The 18,008-nt window shown below is 41.8% G+C and overlaps 1 protein-coding gene across 2 annotated transcripts in view; it reads right to left on the bottom strand.

Annotated features, from left to right (window-relative positions):
* The window catches only part of nostrin (nitric oxide synthase trafficking), a 41,763-nt gene that overhangs the window by 7,579 nt on the left and 16,176 nt on the right, over window positions 1–18,008 (bottom strand). For both annotated transcript variants that reach the window (XM_080199212.1, XM_080199213.1), the window contains 9 exons: window positions 15,174–15,236; window positions 10,212–10,293; window positions 10,039–10,101; window positions 9,623–9,721; window positions 8,464–8,589; window positions 3,680–3,778; window positions 3,422–3,547; window positions 2,301–2,409; window positions 2,040–2,128 (listed from right to left, as the gene is read on the bottom strand). In XM_080199212.1, the coding sequence (XP_080055338.1) occupies window positions 2,040–2,128; window positions 2,301–2,409; window positions 3,422–3,547; window positions 3,680–3,778; window positions 8,464–8,589; window positions 9,623–9,721; window positions 10,039–10,101; window positions 10,212–10,293; window positions 15,174–15,236 (856 nt within the window). The remainder of the gene's footprint in view (window positions 1–2,039; window positions 2,129–2,300; window positions 2,410–3,421; window positions 3,548–3,679; window positions 3,779–8,463; window positions 8,590–9,622; window positions 9,722–10,038; window positions 10,102–10,211; window positions 10,294–15,173; window positions 15,237–18,008) is intronic.

Here is an 18,008-nt window from a genome sequence, read left to right as displayed (position 1 = left end):
CTCTAGAGAAAATGTGATAATGCTGCTTTTAAATTCAGTATGCATTCCCACTATAACCATTGTCAATAAGAAATGGTTTCTTTTCACATCAACTATGTAGTTAGAGTGCAGGGTGTGACTTTTTTTGAACTAAATATAATGCTGTTCCCCAGTACTAATGTTTTTATATGCATGAATGACTTGGACTTGGGGGCGCAGGCACAATTTTGAAGTTTGCCGATGACATAAAAACTTGAAAATAAAGTAAACAAACAGATATACAGTTGTTCAGGTGGAAGAAATGACAGAGGCATCTGCAGTATATTTTGCATTACAAATGTATATATAACTGTTCTATTACATCGAGTTAACCAAAATGGAGGGTTGCTAACTATTTTATATGAGACTTCATGAGGTTTGACTGTTTGATCACATTATAAAGTAGCTTGTTCAGCAGGGCCTCTCATACCCACTCACAGACAACTGCTTTGCATTCTAACTAGAAGCACAGACAAGTTAGAGATAAGTATGCTCAGTGAAGAAACCCATTGTCCAGATTCAAATATAGTGATGTGGTCTGGAAGTCATCATCAAACCGCTGGGGCCTATCCATGAGCTCATCACCCACCCCCATCATGGTTACCTGCCAATTCTATAGGATCAATGTATGTAATCAATAACCATTACGACTGGATCATGTCCACCTGCTTTGGGATGAGTGACTAGATAAGAATTGGTAATTCCTTTGTCTCGATGGAGTTGCACTTGGGTCACCCTATGACTTCTCCCCATCCGCATAAGAGCTCAATAAACTGACGATTGGAACAGACCCACGTGTTGAGTGATTCTTTTGAATTCATTCATGCTAACATAATAATACTTGCAGGAGAGCAGACAGACTGGTAGAATAATATTCAACACTGAAGGGTATGAGGTGATGCAACTTGATAGGAAAAATGAGGAGAGAATACAAGCCAAATGGTGTGATTTTAAAGGGACACAAATCTGTGAAGATGGCTGGACATGACTAATAAAATAGTTAAATAAAAACTTATGGGATCCTGGGCTTTATTAATGGAGGCAAAGTGTAAAAAAGCCAAGAAGCTGTGATAAACGTATATAAAACCCTAATTCAGGCTCAGATAGAGTATTGTGTCTGATTCTGGAAACCACATTTTAGGAAGGAAGTGCAGGTTTTGGAGACAGTCCAGAAGGGATTTACTAGAATGGTTCCAGGGACAAGAGATTATAGTTAGATGGATAGATAGCATGAAAAAGCTGGGGCTGTTTTCTTTACAGCAGAGCAGGTTAAAAGGAGATTTGATAGGCATATTTGAAATCCAGCAAGGTCTAAATAGAGAAAACAAAATGTTTCTAATAGCTGAAGGGTTGATAAACAGGGGACACATATTTAAATGTGATTGGCAAAAGAAGTAGACACAGTAAGAGGAAAAAGTGTTTACACAATTGGATAGGATTTGGAGTACAAGGTCTGATAGGGTAGTTGATATAAATTCAACAGTAGCTTTCAAAGGGAATTGGATAAATACTTGAAGCAGAAAAATATAGCAATGTGGGGAAAGAGCTGGGAAGTGGGACAATCTGAATTGCACTTCAAAAGAGCAGGTGCAGATTCAATGAGCCAAAACGCTTTCTTCTGTGCTGTACTACTGGTGCTCACTGTTCTGAGGAACATGCAGACAAGCCTTCCTGGAAGTGGTGGTCTCACTCTGCTTCCCTTTGAAGTCAGTTTAGACTTCAACTGATCTACACTCTGAATTTAGCAATTTGGATGTCACATCCACATTAAACTTGAGGAGTGTGAATGGATTGAGTAATATCACAACTGGAATGAGTGAACAGAATCAAAAATTAAAACCATTTCAAAAGAAGGCATTTTGACTTACTTGCAAAAAAAAAAGTATTTTCCCAGCATTAATTAGGAAGCCTAATTTGGTTCCCTTGCAAATGATGATTACATGGTACAATTCACTCCATTAAGTCTCAGAGTCCCTTAGTCAAACTGTTATCAAAACACTAACATGAAGTAGGTGATTTACCTCATCTCGCATTGATTCAGTTTTTTCTTTGGTCTGTGGATCTGAAAATGATGGACCTTTGAAACTTGTTCTAATCATTTTCTCTAACCCTGAAAAAGCAACCAAAATATTTATTTTCATTAGAGAATTAGCAAATTCATGAAGCTGTACAAAATGTCAACATTGAGGAAGATATTCAAACATTGCTGGACAGCACATCTAACACATTAAAACTAACACATTCACATTAAATCTTATGTTTTTTAGAAGGAAAAAACCAACCTTCCTTGTCCTTATTTACTTTGTTAATATCTTCTTGAAGTCTTTGTAGTTTTAATGCTAATGCAGTCTTCCTTCTTTCCTTATCCATTGTGTTCTTATTATCTTCTTCCTATTAGACAGAAGAAGCAAGATTTTACTTTTCATTCTTTCTTGGAATGTGAGTCAGCATTTATTGCCTATGCCTAATTGCCCTTGAACTGAATGATTTCATGCAAGAGTCAACCACATTGCTGTATATCTGGAGTTACATGTAGGCCAGGCAAGGATGGCAGATTTCCTTCCCAAAAGGACACTGCTGAACTAGATGAGATTTTACAACAATCGACAATGGTTTCCCACCATCTGACATGAATTGAACGCGGGGCATTACCATGGCTTTCTGGATTTCTATTCTAATGACAATACTACCGTCTCACTGTTTTCTTTTACTGTGAAAAAGCAACCAAAGTATTTATTTTTATTGGAGTTTTAAAACTAACATATTCACATTTACATAGTACCTTTCATCAGCTCAGGACATCCCAAAGAATTTTACAGCCTATGATATTTGTCTGCTTTATAATGTTAGAATAACAGTGGCGTAGTATTATGTTCAATTATTCCTTCAAATTTTCTGAATCCAGAACACTTCTAAATCAAGAGCGCCATATGAATGTTGGAAAAGGCTCCAATTGACATATTAATTTAACTTTTTGCTGCTAACTGAATTATTACACATTTCCAGCACTTCCACTATCTAATATATTCTAACTTCTGTTAACCACTTAACTTCTACTAAGGGACGGTAGGGTGACATAGTGGTTAGCACTACTGCCTCAGAACGCCAGGAACATGGTTTGATTCTAGAGGGGACTGTCTGATGTTTGACCATGTCTGCTTGGGTTTTCTCCAGATGCTCTGGTTTCCTCTCAGTCCAAAAATCTGTAGGTTAGATAGATCAGCCATGACCCTCTTTCCGAGGGTCAGTGCAGACTCAATGGACTAGATGGCTTCCTTCCGCACTGCAGTGATTCTATGATTGTGACATTATTTTGAATATTATGGGACAACTTGCAATCATTTGATATTTTATTTTTGATACCATATAAACAAACTAAATTAAATTTTAAATATCTACTTACGTAATAATCTGTAAGCAGAAATTCTACTTTGTTTTCATCTGACAACATGGATGCGCTGTCCAACAATGTTTGGATATCTTCCTCAATGTTGACATTTTGTACAGCTTCATGAATTTGCATTTGACGCTAAAGATTGCATAAAATATATTTGATACAATTGCATAAACTCAAAATTTAAAAAAAAATTTATGCATTGATGTTGCTTAACAACAGTATTTCCTGTAATTATACGAGTGAAATTGATGGCACAATTCTTACTTCTATGAGTGTTCTCCCAAAGCAAGTGATGTGGTCACTGTATTTATTTAAGATATCACAAAGCAGCTTTATTTTTTCTGTTTCCAAAGTATGTATTATCTGTCAAAGCAGAAAATTACCATGAATAATCAGTAAGCTAGAACATTTTAAATGTAATTTGAACAGATAGGGACACAGAGGAGGCAATTATATGAGAAAAGTTCTAAGTGCCTAGAAAACGGGAGAGTTTTAGGTCCTCTTTTTGGATGAGTCCAAACTGCATATCTTATGCACTTAGAGAAGGAGAAAATGGACTAGACTGTTTCTAGCCACCAGAGGGAGGGGGATGGCATCTTAACTCACCAGCAAAGCTGCTGCAGCAGCAGAGACTGGCATTGCGCACGTGCAAACCTGTGGCTGCATACACGTAATGGCAACCAGCAGAGAGCTGACGGGTCTGAGAGATCTGTCTCTTCTCTGCTACTGCAGCCAGCCTCGACCCAGCACAACCACCCCCCTACTACTGTGGGAGCCTGCAGCTGATTGCAAGTGCACCCCCCCAATCAGGAAATATCACCCGGTGCCCTGACCAAACGCCCTTGCTCTCCCTCCGACTGCACTGCAGAGTGGCAGTGGGCCGTCCCTCCTCCCTCCAATCAATCAATCGCGTGCAGAATGGCAGTGGGTTTCCCTTCCCTACTTATCTGCCTTCTTCCTGACCCTGCCCGTTCAGGTCCCGGCCCAGGCCTGGATCCACTCCTTTAGGCCCTGCTCCTTCCTCCCCGTAGGCCGTGCTCCCTGGCACTGCTCCAGAGTGCCAGGCTGGCAGTGCCCAACAGACACATTCCCTTGCAGTCAACCTCTGGGGCGGGGGGCTCGATGGCCTCCGATTCTACTGGCGAGGCCATCACAACCGGTCCCCGTTTGTGGGGAGAGGAAACCTCTCCTGGCGAGGTCACAAAGGCAAGTGAGTCCGGGATTTTTCTTAAAATAAGCATTTAAATACACTTGAATAAAATTATTCAGCCTCTCGCCAGAAATGGATGGGAGGCTGAATGCGCCAGATATCCGGTGCTGGTAAGACTGCGAGAGATGAGTAATCATGCGCAAACCCAAATTCTCAGCTCACGCGATTTTACCAACTCATCCTGCCCTTCAATGGGAGGTTGAGTGCAAGGGAACGTGCCTGTTGGGCACTGCCAGCCTGGCACTCTGGAGCAGTGCCAGGGATGGGGCCTAAGGGGGCAAGGGGCAGGGCCTGAAGGAGTGGGTCCAGGCCGGGAGTGGGACCTGAACAGTCAGGAAGGAGGAAGGCAGATGGGTAAAGAAGGGAAACCCACTGCCACTCTGCACACGATTGATTGGAGGGGGGAGGGGGACGGCCTGCTGTCACTCTGCAGCGAAATCGATGAGGGAGAGCAAGGGCATTTGGTCAGGGCACCAGGTGATATTTCCAGATGGGGGGGGGCATTTGCAATCAGCTGCGGGCTCCCACAGTAGTTGGGGGGGTGGTTGTGCTGGGTCGAGGCTGGCTGCAGTAGCTGAAAGCAGACAGATCTCTCAGACCTGTCAGCTCTCTGCTGGTTGCCATTGCGCATATGCAGCCACAGCTTTGCACATACGCAATGCCACCCTCTGCTGCTACAGCAGCTTTGCTGGCGAGTGGTAAAATCACCCCCCGAATCTGGGGCTTTTCCATTTTAATTAATCTGTTGAAACGACTGAGAGAAATACAGGTTTAAGATGTGGAACAAAGAAATCTTATAACAATGAGCTACATCTGATGTTTCCAGTTATACACCATACCGACACTATAGTTAAAAGAGCCCACCAACGCCTCTACTTTCTCAGAGGAATAAGGAAATTTGGCATGTCAGCTACGACTCTCACCAACTTCCACAGATGCACCATTGAAAGCATTCTTTCTGGTTATATCGCAGCTTGGTATGGCTCTTGTTCTGTCCAAGACCGCAAGAAACTACAAAAGGTCATGAATTCAGGCCAATCCATCATACAAACCAGCCTCTCATCCATTGACTCAGCCTACACTTTCTGCTGCCTCAGCAAAGCAGCCAGCATAAATAAGGACCCCATGCACCCCAGACATTCTCTCTTTCACCTTCTTCTGTCAGGAAAAAGATACAAAAGTCTGAGATCACTAACCAACCGACTCAAGAACACCTTCTTCCCTGCTGCTGTCAGACTTTTGAATGGATCTACCTCGCATTAAGTTGATCTTTCTCTACACTCTAGCCATGACTATAACACTACATTCTGCACTCTCATTTCCTTCTCTATGAATGATATGCTTTGTCTGTGTAGCACGCAAAAATACTTTTCACTGTATACACTGCATGTTGATAGTAATAAATCAAATCAAATTGCTGGCTATGGTGATACCTATTCACAGCTAAGTATATCATTTAGAGGTAATTATCTCCTTGAGTTTATTGAAAGAAACCCTCCACTGTAACAAAGCATTTAAAGAAAAGCCCTTTGCCTGTTTAGGTCATTCAAATACCATTCTCTGACTTAGAAAACCTGGATATCTGACTTAGATATCGATATTTGGGTTATTTGGTTTTACTGCTACCATACAAAAGAAAAATAATTAGGAGACACTTAGGTGACATGTTTCCAGGCCTCAACTAATAGTTCTCCGTGTGCAACTCTAAGAGATATGCAAAACTTTCACAGGTTAAGACATGAATAGGAAATAAGAACATAAGAACATAAGAAATAGGAGCAGGAGTAGGCCATCTAGCCCTTCGAGCCTGCCCCACCATTCAATAAGATCATGGCTGATCTGTCGTGGCTCAGTTCCACTTTCTGGCCCTCTCCCCATAACCCTTAATCCCCTTGCCTATCAAAAACCTATCAACCCACGTCTTAAATATATTTAGCGAGGCAGCCTCCACCACTTCAACGGGCAGAGAATTCCAGAGATTCACCACCCTTTGAGTGAAGAAGTTCCTCCTCAACTCCGTTCTAAACCGCCCCCCTTTTATCTTGAGGCTGTGCCCTGTAGTCCTACTGTCCTTTGAGTGGGAAGAGCCTCTCCACCTCTATCCTATCCATCCCATTCATCATCTTATATGTCTCAATGAGATCTCCCCTCATTCATGAAAACTTCACCCTCCGACTAGCTGCAGTTATTTTCCCAATTCAATGAGCCAAAAAAAAAAGAAACTCATCCGCTGGATCCGTCCTCCAGCCCAGCCACCAGGTTCACTGGAAGGGCTGACCACTGGGCAGGTAAACCTTCAGTAATGGTGGGAGGAGGCCCTTAACGGGCCATAATTGGCCCCCAGGTTGCCCAATGCCTCCCCTGCTGCTGTGAAGGTAGTGGCAGTTAGGCACCGGGATCAGGGCCGCTATCATCCAATTTTAAAGCCACCAACCCCCACCCCTTCTCCTGGCCCTCCACCCCGGGAGCCTGTTAAATATTTGGACCATGTTTATGTAGAACTTTCTACCACAAAGTTAGAACAATGGGTGCTAAATCAGAACAAAGTGAACTTGATAGGCTGGGCGAGTGGGCCAGGAAATGGCAAATGGAATTTAATGTTGGCAAGTGTGAGGTGGTCCACTTTGGTAGGAAGAACTATTACTTACGGGGCGAAAAACTGCAGCAGGCGACGGTGCAGAGGGACCTCGGGGTCCTTGTGCACGAGTCGCAAAAACCCAGCCTGCAGGTGCAGCAGGTGGTCAGGAAGGCGAATGGGATGCTGGCCTTCATAGCGAGGGGGATTGAATATAAAAGTAGGGAGGTCTTGCTGCAGCTGTATAGGGCATTGGTGAGGCCGCAGCTGGAGTACTGTGTGCAGTTTTGGGCGCCGCACCTGCGCAAAGATATTTTGGCCTTGGAGGGAGTGCAGAGGAGGTTTACTAGGCTGATACCGGAGTTGAGAGGGTTGAGCTATGAGGAGAGGCTGAATAAACTGGGCTTGTACTCATTAGAGTTTAGAAGAATGAGGGGAGATCTCATTGAGACGTATAAGATGATGAATGGGATGGATAGGATAGAGGTGGAGAGACTCTTCCCGCTCAAAAAAGACTGTAGGACTAGGGGGCACAGCCTCAAGATAAAAGGGGGGTGGTTTAGAACGGAGTTGAGGAGGAACTTCTTCACTCAAAGGGTGGTGAATCTCTGGAATTCTCTGCCCGTTGAAGTGGTGGAGGCTGCCTCGCTAAATATTTTTAAGATGCGGGTTGATGGGTTTTTGATAAGAGAGGGGATTAAGGGTTATGGGGAGGGCGGGAAAGTGGAACTGAGCAGCGACAGATCAGCCATGATCTTACTGAATGGCGGGGCAGGCTCGAAGGGCTAGATGGCCTACTCCTGCTCCTATTTCTTATGTTCTTATGTAAATTGTAAGAAAAGGGCCAGTTGGGCCATAATTTATTTTTCCAAGTTAACCCAAACAAGCTTCTTTTGGCTTCTAAAAATATCCTGCGTAAATAATGCAAAACTTTAAAAGGTTTTTTGAAAATGTAATTCTATCCAAGAAGCAAAATTCAAACTGAATCCAATTCCTGGTTCCCACTTGAGGGTCAAACAAGATCCAAGCTGACAGGATGAGGCACTGCACCCCATCCTGGGCTTGATCTGACACCTCGGGTGGAATCCTCCAGCCGTGCTGGTCTAAAAGTTGGAAATTCTCACCTGTCAATAGTGTTTCAAATTCTCCGCAACCCACCCACTAAAATTCTTGTGGTGGGCGGGATGGGAGAATTCTGGCCTTAATCTTAGCCAAAAGGCCGAGATGGCTTTGAAAAAAATTCTACAAATACCTTTAACTTGCCTGATAAGACTGTTCAAACATGGATTCCCACTTTAGCCTGATGTCCTCGCCAGCTCTGTTTAGCTCATAGTATCTTTGGTCAACTTTTGTCAGTATTTCTGTTGACTTCTTCAGTTTATTCAGCAGCTATGAGATCAAACCAGTAACAACAAACATCTGGTTAAAAATAGTTACAACAGCCCAACATATAAAGAATATACCTTCACTGGAGGTGAATTCACATTACAGCCTATTTGGTATAAAGTCTGCAAGGTTAGGTGAATGATTGTTATGCTAAAGGTAAAATTAAGAGATGAAAGGTTGTACACCTGAATTGTTAACCTGTTTCTCTCTCCATAGATGCTGCCAGACCTACTGAATATTTCCAGTTTTTTTTCAGTTTTTATTTCAAATTTCTCGTGTTCGCAGTATTTTGCGTGTGGAAAATAAATGGACTCACTCATAGTAAGTAAATGCCTGTAGGCTTTCAGGGTCCTTCACTAAAGAGTTGATTCCCTATAGTCGATTCCTGATATTAATTGGGTGAGTAAAAAGTGAGAAAGATTGAGCTTCTTCTCCTGAGGGGAACCACATCATTCTCATGGAACAATTAGAATAGCTGTACCGTGATCCACATGGGATCACAACTAAATGGAACAAGCTGGATGAAGGAGTGGGAACTATGTTACTTCTGTATTTTCAAAGTTCCTGTACATGACCTGAAATGAACTACTTTCTTGTGGTAGTTCTGATGGATATTAAAGCATCTGGAATACTTCTCTTTTAAGTGGCATTACAAAATTTGACAGTATTACTGGTCACCTAATTTGTTGAATCCAACAGGACCCTGCCTTTATTGTTTTCTGAGATACAACCTACCACTGTCAATTTGGTAATGAGTAACCCAAAATAACTGAAGAATAGAAATCAGCAAAGGTGAATTGCCTAAAGTCTTTAATGACAGGATTGAGAATGTATTGATTGCTGCTCAATAGTAAAAGGCTTAGTATGTTGCCAAACTGTAACCAAGTAACGCTAATGTGCTGCCAGCCTACAACCAAGTAACAATGTTAAGCAAATAATTTCAATAAAATATTTCAATTTCAATGCAGCTCACTTAAGATCAAGCAGCAGTCCTACAGTGAAAGTGAGTTATTTTATATATTTCAGTCTGAACAACCTTTTTTTTCTCTTTTTCAGACACCGTGTGCTTGCTGTTTTCCAATAAGTCAAAGACAGCTTCATGGTCCTTGGTTGATCTCATCAATTTCTTTTTACTCTGTGATCCAAAAAATATTGCAACAAATTAGAATCTGAATTAAAAAGGCAAGATTTTCGATGTGATAATGTTTGATAAAGCAAGAAAACCACAATGTTTTATAAATATTTTCAATGCCTTTAATATCCAACTTAATAAACCAGAATCAAGGTAGACAATAACTACATGACTGGCTGTTAAGTAAAATAGCCTCAGCAAAATTATTTCTTTGCTTTTACAAAATGAACTTAAGAAAAAAAGTAAAATGATTGTCAAGCATTGTAGTTTAACATTGAATACACAGTCTGGAGTACAATTTTAACAATGGCAAACTCTACCTTAATTTGTTGACTCCAGTTTTCTGTAACAAGCTTTGATGACTTTTCAACCACACTATCTGTCTGATTTACACGGATGGACAAAATAGGAGAGATTAATGTTAAAGGAGCAACCAAAATAGGTTATCTAAAATACAAAAAAAATGTTATCTTGTAGAATGCAAAATACATACTGACTTTCTCTTTTTAGTATGCTCATCCAGCATTTGACGGATTGGTTTAATGGCTTCTTGCTGAATGGTACTGGCTAATTTCCTGTTTTAAAAGCAAACACAATGATTATTACATCTGGATTTCACTGGGCATTTGAAAAACATACCAGGCTACAAGATTATTTTTCTATGGATGTTGTCACCAAAAAAAAACAGTAAGAAGTTGTACTTATAAAAAGTGTTCTTAAGAACGCTTTGGGAGAGGTAGACATGGAATAGAGAGAACAATTTAGAAGAACCAAAGAATAGCAAAGATAGATAAAGAGCCCAAAACAGGAAATGCTGGAAAATTTCAGCAGGTCTGACAGCATCTGTGGAGAGAGAATAGAGCCAATGTTTCAAGTCTGGATAAGCCTTTATTGGTTCCATTCTCTCTAAGATGCTGTCAGACTTAGTGTCATAGAGAGGTTTACAGCATGGAAACAGGCCCTTCAGCCCAACTTGTCCATGCCACCTTTTGTTTTAAAAAAACCACTAAATTAATCCCAATTACCCGTATTTGGCCCATATCCCTCTATACCCATCGTACCCATGTAACTATCTAAATGCTTTTTAAAAGACAAAATTGTACCCACCTCTACTACTACCTCTGGCAGCTTGTTCCAGACACCACCTTCTGTGTGAAAAAATTGTTCCTTTGGACACTTTTGTATCTCTGCCCTCTCAGCTTAAACCTATGCCCTCTAGTTTCAGTTTCCTCTACGTTTGGGAAAAGATATTGACTATCTGGCTGATCTGTGCCCCTCATTATTTTATAGACTACTACAAGGTCACGCCTCAGCCTCCTATGCTCCAGAGAAAGAAGTCTCAGTCTACTCAGCCTCTCCTAATAACGCAATCCATCAAGTCCCGGTAGCATCCTAATAAATCTTTTCTGCACTCTTTCTAGTTTAATAATATCCTTTCAATAATACGGTGGCCAGAATTGCACACAGTATTCCAAGTGTGGCCTTACCAGTGTCTTGTACAACTTTAACAAGACATCCCAATTCCTGTATTCAATGTTCTGACCGATGAATATAAAGATGTTTAAAATAATAAAATATTCAATAGGGTAAACACTGAGAAACTACTTCCTCTGGTGACTGAATCTGGAACAAGGGCGATAATTTTGAAAGTGATGTTAGGCCAGTTAAGAGTGAAATCAGGAATATCTTCTTCACCACTCTGTCCACCTGTGACTCCACTTTCAAGGAGTTATGAACATGTACCCCTAGATCGCTTTGTTCTGTAACTCTCTCCAACGTCCTACCATTAACTGAGTAAGTCCTGCCCTGGTTCAATCAAAATGCATTACTTCGCATTTGTCTAAGTTAAACTCCATCTGCTATTCGTCAGCCCACTGGCCCAATTGATCAAGATCCCGCTGCAATTGGAGATAACCTGCCTCACTGTCCACCAATCTTGCAGAGATTTTCCAGCATTTTCTGTTTTTGTTTCAGATTCCAGCATCCACAGTATTTTGCCTTATTTATAAAAATAAAGATTTTCAGCAGGTTTTTTGAAGGCAAGAGAGAAAAGAAGGCCAAGTGGTTTAAGAAAACAATTTTATATACATTGATAGGTAGGAGTGACGGCATCCCTTATTCAAATTATTAAAAGTTAGCCTACAGGAACAAAAAGTAATCAAAAAGGTTAATGGTGTGTCTACCTTTATCTCAAGAATTGAATTACAACAGTGAAGATGTCAGCCCTCGTCAGACCTCATCTGAAATTCTGGATTGAGTTTTGAGCTCCCAACGTCAGGAGGGCATAAACAGTATTGAAAGGGGTATGCTGCACAGTCAGAATATCAACTGAAGATGTTTGAAATAATAAAATATTCAATAGGGTAAACACTGAGAAACTACTTCCTCTGGTGACTGAATCTGGAACAAGGGCAATAATTTTGAAAATGATGTTAGGCCAGTTAAGAGTGAAAGCAGGAAGTATTTCTTCACAAAGGATAGTGGAAATCTGAACTCTCTTCCCCAAAGGGCTCTGGATTCTGGGCTGATTGGAATTTAAGGCTGACAATTATAAATATCAGTTCGGTAAAGTTATCAAGAATATGGAGAAAAGATGGGCAAGTAGAATTGAGGAAGAGATCAGCCATGGTGTAATACAACGGGTTCAAAAGGTGCTAAATGTCCTCCCCTGTTCCTGTTATGGTTGCATTCATTCATCCTCTGATAATGGAGCAGAAGGAATGGTACAACATGAAATAAATCCAACTTGGAGGAAATAAGCCACTTAAAATTGAAGTTCTCAGGTAGGGTGGAATGACGCCATGGAGAAATACCATAGAGTTAGTGATGTTGACAGAGAAGTTCAGTAGGGTGGTATCAGGATACATGTAGAAACTGATTTCATGGTTGTGGCTATTAGGGCCCGGATTGAGAGAATGTGCCACCTATGGAACTGTGGGCACACCATGAATGACACATGGGAAGAGAAATCACTTCAGGGGACCTAGTGGCTACATTGAAACCAAGACAAGAATGTTGATGCAAACTAAGTTCCACACTGTTGAATTCCAGAACAGAGACAATGGAATGATTAACAGTTTGAGGCAGCAATGAGAGCAAATTAGGGTAATAGGCACATGAAGCTTCAGTCTTAATCTCATGGACTGCCATCAATATCTTCTGTCAGGTTGTTGAACAGGTTGATGTGCGATCCCTTTTGTAAAGGAAGCATTTTTGCCACAAAGTGTATTTATTTACAGCAAGAGCTAATTAATTCAACATTATTCATTCAGTAAGAGTTTGAGGAATCTGTACAACTTGGCATCATATTCCTAGCATTCATTCATACAATAGCAATTCCTCTAAAGATTTTGATTCATAACTTTCATGAGGCAGAATCCTCCCAAGCCCCTGCCAGCAGGTTCAATGGTGGGTCTGGGGTAGGAATATGGTGGATCACCCTGAAATCGAATTCACGCAAGTGTGAATTTACAGTAGGATCTTCCACTGATGCCCGTCATAGTGGGTCGGAAAACTGGCCCTGTTAATGAAACGCAGAAGATGATCTGAAATCTCTGTCCCTCCATGCCAGATTCTCTACAATGCCGGCAGGAAAAGATGCCAGCATGAAGCTCGTTTGGAACAACATAGATATCAGGATTCATCTGAACTAGGCTTGGGGCTGCCTGCAGAGTTCGGGATGGAAGCCACCTGCAATCTGAACCCAGCGAATCTGTAGCTGGACTTTCCAGATTTGGTGTCCTGGATGGGGGTCATCTTCCAGCCTCAGAATGTTCCTGAAATCCATCACCATTCTCAGGAGGTTCATCTTCCAATCTCAACGAACTCCCGGAGCTCGATCTTCATTTTCAAGTGACCCACCTTTTTTCAGTAGTGGGTCAGTGATGTTGGATGCCTTTTCAATGTTGCACCTGGACACCTCAGCGATCTATGGGCTATTCTGGTCTGTCCCACCACCGAATACGGCATACTGAGCGCATAAGTAATGAAGTCGGGGCCAGAAGACTTGGTGTTATCTCGCCAGCCACTCCAGCAGGAAACATTCTGCATTCCCACACCACCGCAGCACTTAGCTGCAAAATGGGAGAATTCCACCCATGTTGTGGGCTTAATTTGATTCTGTACTGCTCACTCTCCTGAGGAGGACTGTTGCGTGCTTCTGTTTTTAGTAACATAGCTGCAACAAACACATACAAAACATATGCTGAAGAGACTTCAGGCAGTACACAGAGATCATAAAGAATCATTCAGGCTGCAGAAAAGTGATGCAATTAGATTTTGATCAATTCTGAGACTCCATTGGGCAAATAATTGTGATAAAACCAAAAGAGAAAACGCTGGAAAATCTCAGCAGGTCTGGCAGCATTTGTAAAGAGAAAAGAGCTGATGTTTCGAGTCCAGGTGACCCTTTGTCAAAATTGTGACAAAATGCTGCTAATGGAAGAAGCAACATCCAATTGATTTAACTGGAAATCAGTTGCTTATAAAAACTTCACCTACACAAGAAACAAAGTGCAGAAAATGGCACCCCCACTATGTCGATCTAAACTTCCAATTGCTGTCTCGAAATAGTTATGACATTGAAAAACATGTTTTCAAATACAAAAAGCCACCTACAACCGGTAGATGCCAAAGTGTTAAATGTGAGAAACAAGGTTTCTAAATTTTGCATGCCACCTGCAGGAAATAATATCAGTAATTCATGACAAATGACCAAACATAAAACAACTCAGATAAAAGGACTTTCTATGCAGATCCATAGGGAACAGAAAATGACAAAGACTTGAGTTCAGCCCAGATCTGTCACCGTGTCGACGAAGGACTTTCATCACTCACGTCTACTTTAGAAAGACTTCTTTTTCCCCAATCGTTTTCCAATTTTATTCCTCAGCAACTGGGATGCTAAAATATCGTCACTGAAAACTTAGCTGACTTCCTGCAGACTACACATGTCCAGGATGAGCAGCTTTTGGCTCAGTCAGAGGTGGTATTCCTGCCTTTGAGTCGACACGGACCAACTCCAGTAGGCCTAGAACCTTGGCTCTGATGCTGGGGTTGAGGTTCAAAGGTGGTACGCGTATCTGGTGGGTTTGTGTGTCCCACCCCTTCATAAAGCACAGTTGGGGTTCTTTAATCTTGCTGGCAGCCCAGCCAGGAGAAGGTATAGCAAGGAATAAAACCATGAAAAAGGCAAAGGAAAAGTTGCTCTTCTCGGGACAGACCTGAGAGAAGCTCATGCGCGTTGAGTTACCACCTGCCTGGTGAACAAGTGTCTAAAACTTTAACAATTACTGTATCAGCTATTAGCATTATATAATGTGGAGCAGAATAAAGTAGAATACAAATCCTCCAATGCTCGAGTTCACACAATAACCGCTAGACAAAGTTCCAAACTATTCCTATACTTGGTGTCTCTGATTCATCCCTCTCCATCGAAGGCTACCTATACACCCACCCGTGCAAATCCGCTGTAAATGTCATTTCTTGAGAGACACAGTTCCACCCGTCAAAAATGGAGCTGAAAAGAAAAATGTTAAATAATTAATAACATGAAGTCATCAATAAGTATGCTGAAAATAAAAACTGGACTGACCCAAAAATACTCTGATAAAAATACAGTTGAAGGTTGGTAAATGTTTTTAAAATGTCACTTTATTGGGGTGCTGGATATGTATGGTTACTACAGAAACTTTAACAAATCTAGACCCAAAGATACAAGTTTCCATGGAGACTAGTACAATCAGTTCTTTATTTTTGTTGCCAATTTTCTCTCTTTACTGTCACTCTTAATGACTGACTCCCAGCTGGGATACAATTCCTTGAATGCCAGTTAGAATCTGGCCATTATTCATATATGAATCCTGCTGGTGAGGACTAACCGTATAGAGTGCCATTGCCAAGTCTGACCCTGGCCTTACTTGATTTCTGCAACTTCATATGTTCTGTTGCATGGTGTTTGAGAACAGTAAGCCTGATTCTTTTCCCCTTTCCACCCAGAGGTGATGCATAATTCAGCAACTGGAGATAACTTCACAGAACAACTGACACATTTGAATGCTCATGTTTAACCATTTGTAACTGAATATTTGCATTGCTCATACACAGTTCTGTCTTATGACAAACCACATGAACCAAAAGACCACATCAAGAATGTAACAGCTATCATATCTACAGGAGGTTTCAATTTGTTTCCACCTTAGCATTTCAGAACCAATGTTTTATGGTTTGAGAAACCACTCCTACAAATTGAACTATGGGCGAGGTTTTCTCCACTGTCGGCAAAAGGTCATTGTCGGGCAGGAAAAACAGCGAAAAAGGTAGGCAGGCAGAGCTTCCGTGACCCATTGCTGGTGGGCGGCGTCTGATTCTTGGATGACCCCAAGGCTTCCCTCTTGGACCTTTTCTACCAAAACCCGAAGGTCCTGATCAGAAAAACGTGGGCCAGCTGGACCCCATACCATCGCCCATGTCACCACTTTATGACATTCTATCAATAAAAATGTATGGTGAAAAATGATGTGAGCCATTCAGATTACAATGCTGTCATTCACTTTTGTGTGCCATCTACCTTCACTATATTATCAATGAATACTGTTAAAAGATATGTTGGAGAAAATGGCTTTACATAAATGCTTGGTGCCATGTATGTTATATGTGGCACCAAGGTATCATGCTTGCTCTGTGTCCACTGACAATCCTATTTGTTTACTCCTGCTTAGTCACACTGTAATGCTAAGTCAATGTGCATCTGTGAAGGGCCAGGACAAGGCTCAACCTGTGTGGGTACATCCTGGTAGAAGGGTGACAAAAGCTTGCAGGTGGTCAGGAAGGCGAATGGGATGCTGGCCTTCATAGCGAGGGGGATTGAATAGGAGGTCTTGCTGCAGCTGTATAGGGCATTGGTGAGGCCGCAGCTGGAGTACTGTGTGCAGTTTTGGGCGCCGCACCTGCGCAAAGATATTTTGGTCTTGGAGGGAGTGCAGAGGAGGTTTACTAGGCTGATACCGGAGTTGAGGGGGTTGAGCTATGAGGAGAGGCTGAATAAACTGGGCTTGTACTCGTTAGAGTTTAGAAGAATGAGGGGAGATCTCATTGAGATGTATAAGATGATGAATGGGATGGATAGGATAGAGGTGGAGAGACTCTTCCCGCTCAAAAAAGACAGTAGGACTAGGGGGCACAGCCTCAAGATAAAAGGGGGGTGGTTTAGAACGGAGTTGAGGAGGAACTTCTTCACTCAAAGGGTGGTGAATCTCTGGAATTCTCTGCCTGTTGAAGTGGTGGAGGCTGCCTTGCTAAATATTTTTAAGACGCGGGTTGATGGGTTTTTGATAAGAGAGGGGATTGAGGGTTATGGGGAGAAAGCGGGAAAGTGGAACTGAGCAGCGACAGATCAGCCATGATCTTATTGAATGGCGGGGCAGGCTCGAAGGGCTAGATGGCCTACTTCTGCTCCTATTTCTTATGTAAAAGGGAAAGTGGACAGTAATGTCTATAGCACTGTTCATCATTTGTCCATTGTGGCATGGTAGCTAACTGCATCACTGCAGAACATCTGCACTAGGTTGTGGTGCCAAGATGACTATCAATACAATACGTCTTGAATAGGCAGCAGAAAGACAATGTTTTATCCCAGGGAAACCCTATAATACACCATCCAATCCAGGGACAGTATTTACAAAGTTCCCATTCAGCTTACAACTCAATGATGTTTCCTTTGAGATACAGGGATTTCACCATCCCCTTCCGATATCTCACAATGGGCCTTCCTAAAGGCACGCTTTTTCTCTGCATCTAACACATCACATTCTGACAGGGACTGCCTCTGACCCCTCACTACTTCTGGGGGTGCCCACCCAACTCCAAGTATAGCCCATCCCCTGCCAAATCATAAATCAGGCATTTGGAGCCACATTTATGGAAATCGGCTACTGGGAATTCTCCCATTACTGTGCATCCAATGGCACTGAAAAATCTAGGTATAATATCTGTCCCATGTGTTGAGTAAAATGGCTTTGACCTGAATCCTATATTCAAAAAGGAATGACATCACAGGTCACAACTATGGTAAGCCACAGTACATAACATACAGTGCACAAAGGCATTTCTCCAAACACCCCCATTTTCATAGAAAGAAATTAAATACATTGCATGCACTATCATTTGCAGTTGAAAATTACTCACTTAGAAAGAAAGTCATTAGTCACAAGCAGAAAACTTTTCTGCCATCTCTCATTTCATCTCTCTATACATGAATTGCACTTAAAATTTTACAAGTGTTCAAGTATGC

This window comes from Carcharhinus amblyrhynchos, chromosome 11 (genome assembly GCF_965287045.1).
Source record: "Carcharhinus amblyrhynchos chromosome 11, sCarAmb.v2.hapA, whole genome shotgun sequence".
Taxonomy (NCBI): Eukaryota; Metazoa; Chordata; class Chondrichthyes; order Carcharhiniformes; family Carcharhinidae; genus Carcharhinus; species Carcharhinus amblyrhynchos.
Note: the sequence above shows the minus strand (reverse complement) of the source record. Positions and strands in the feature narration are given on the sequence as shown.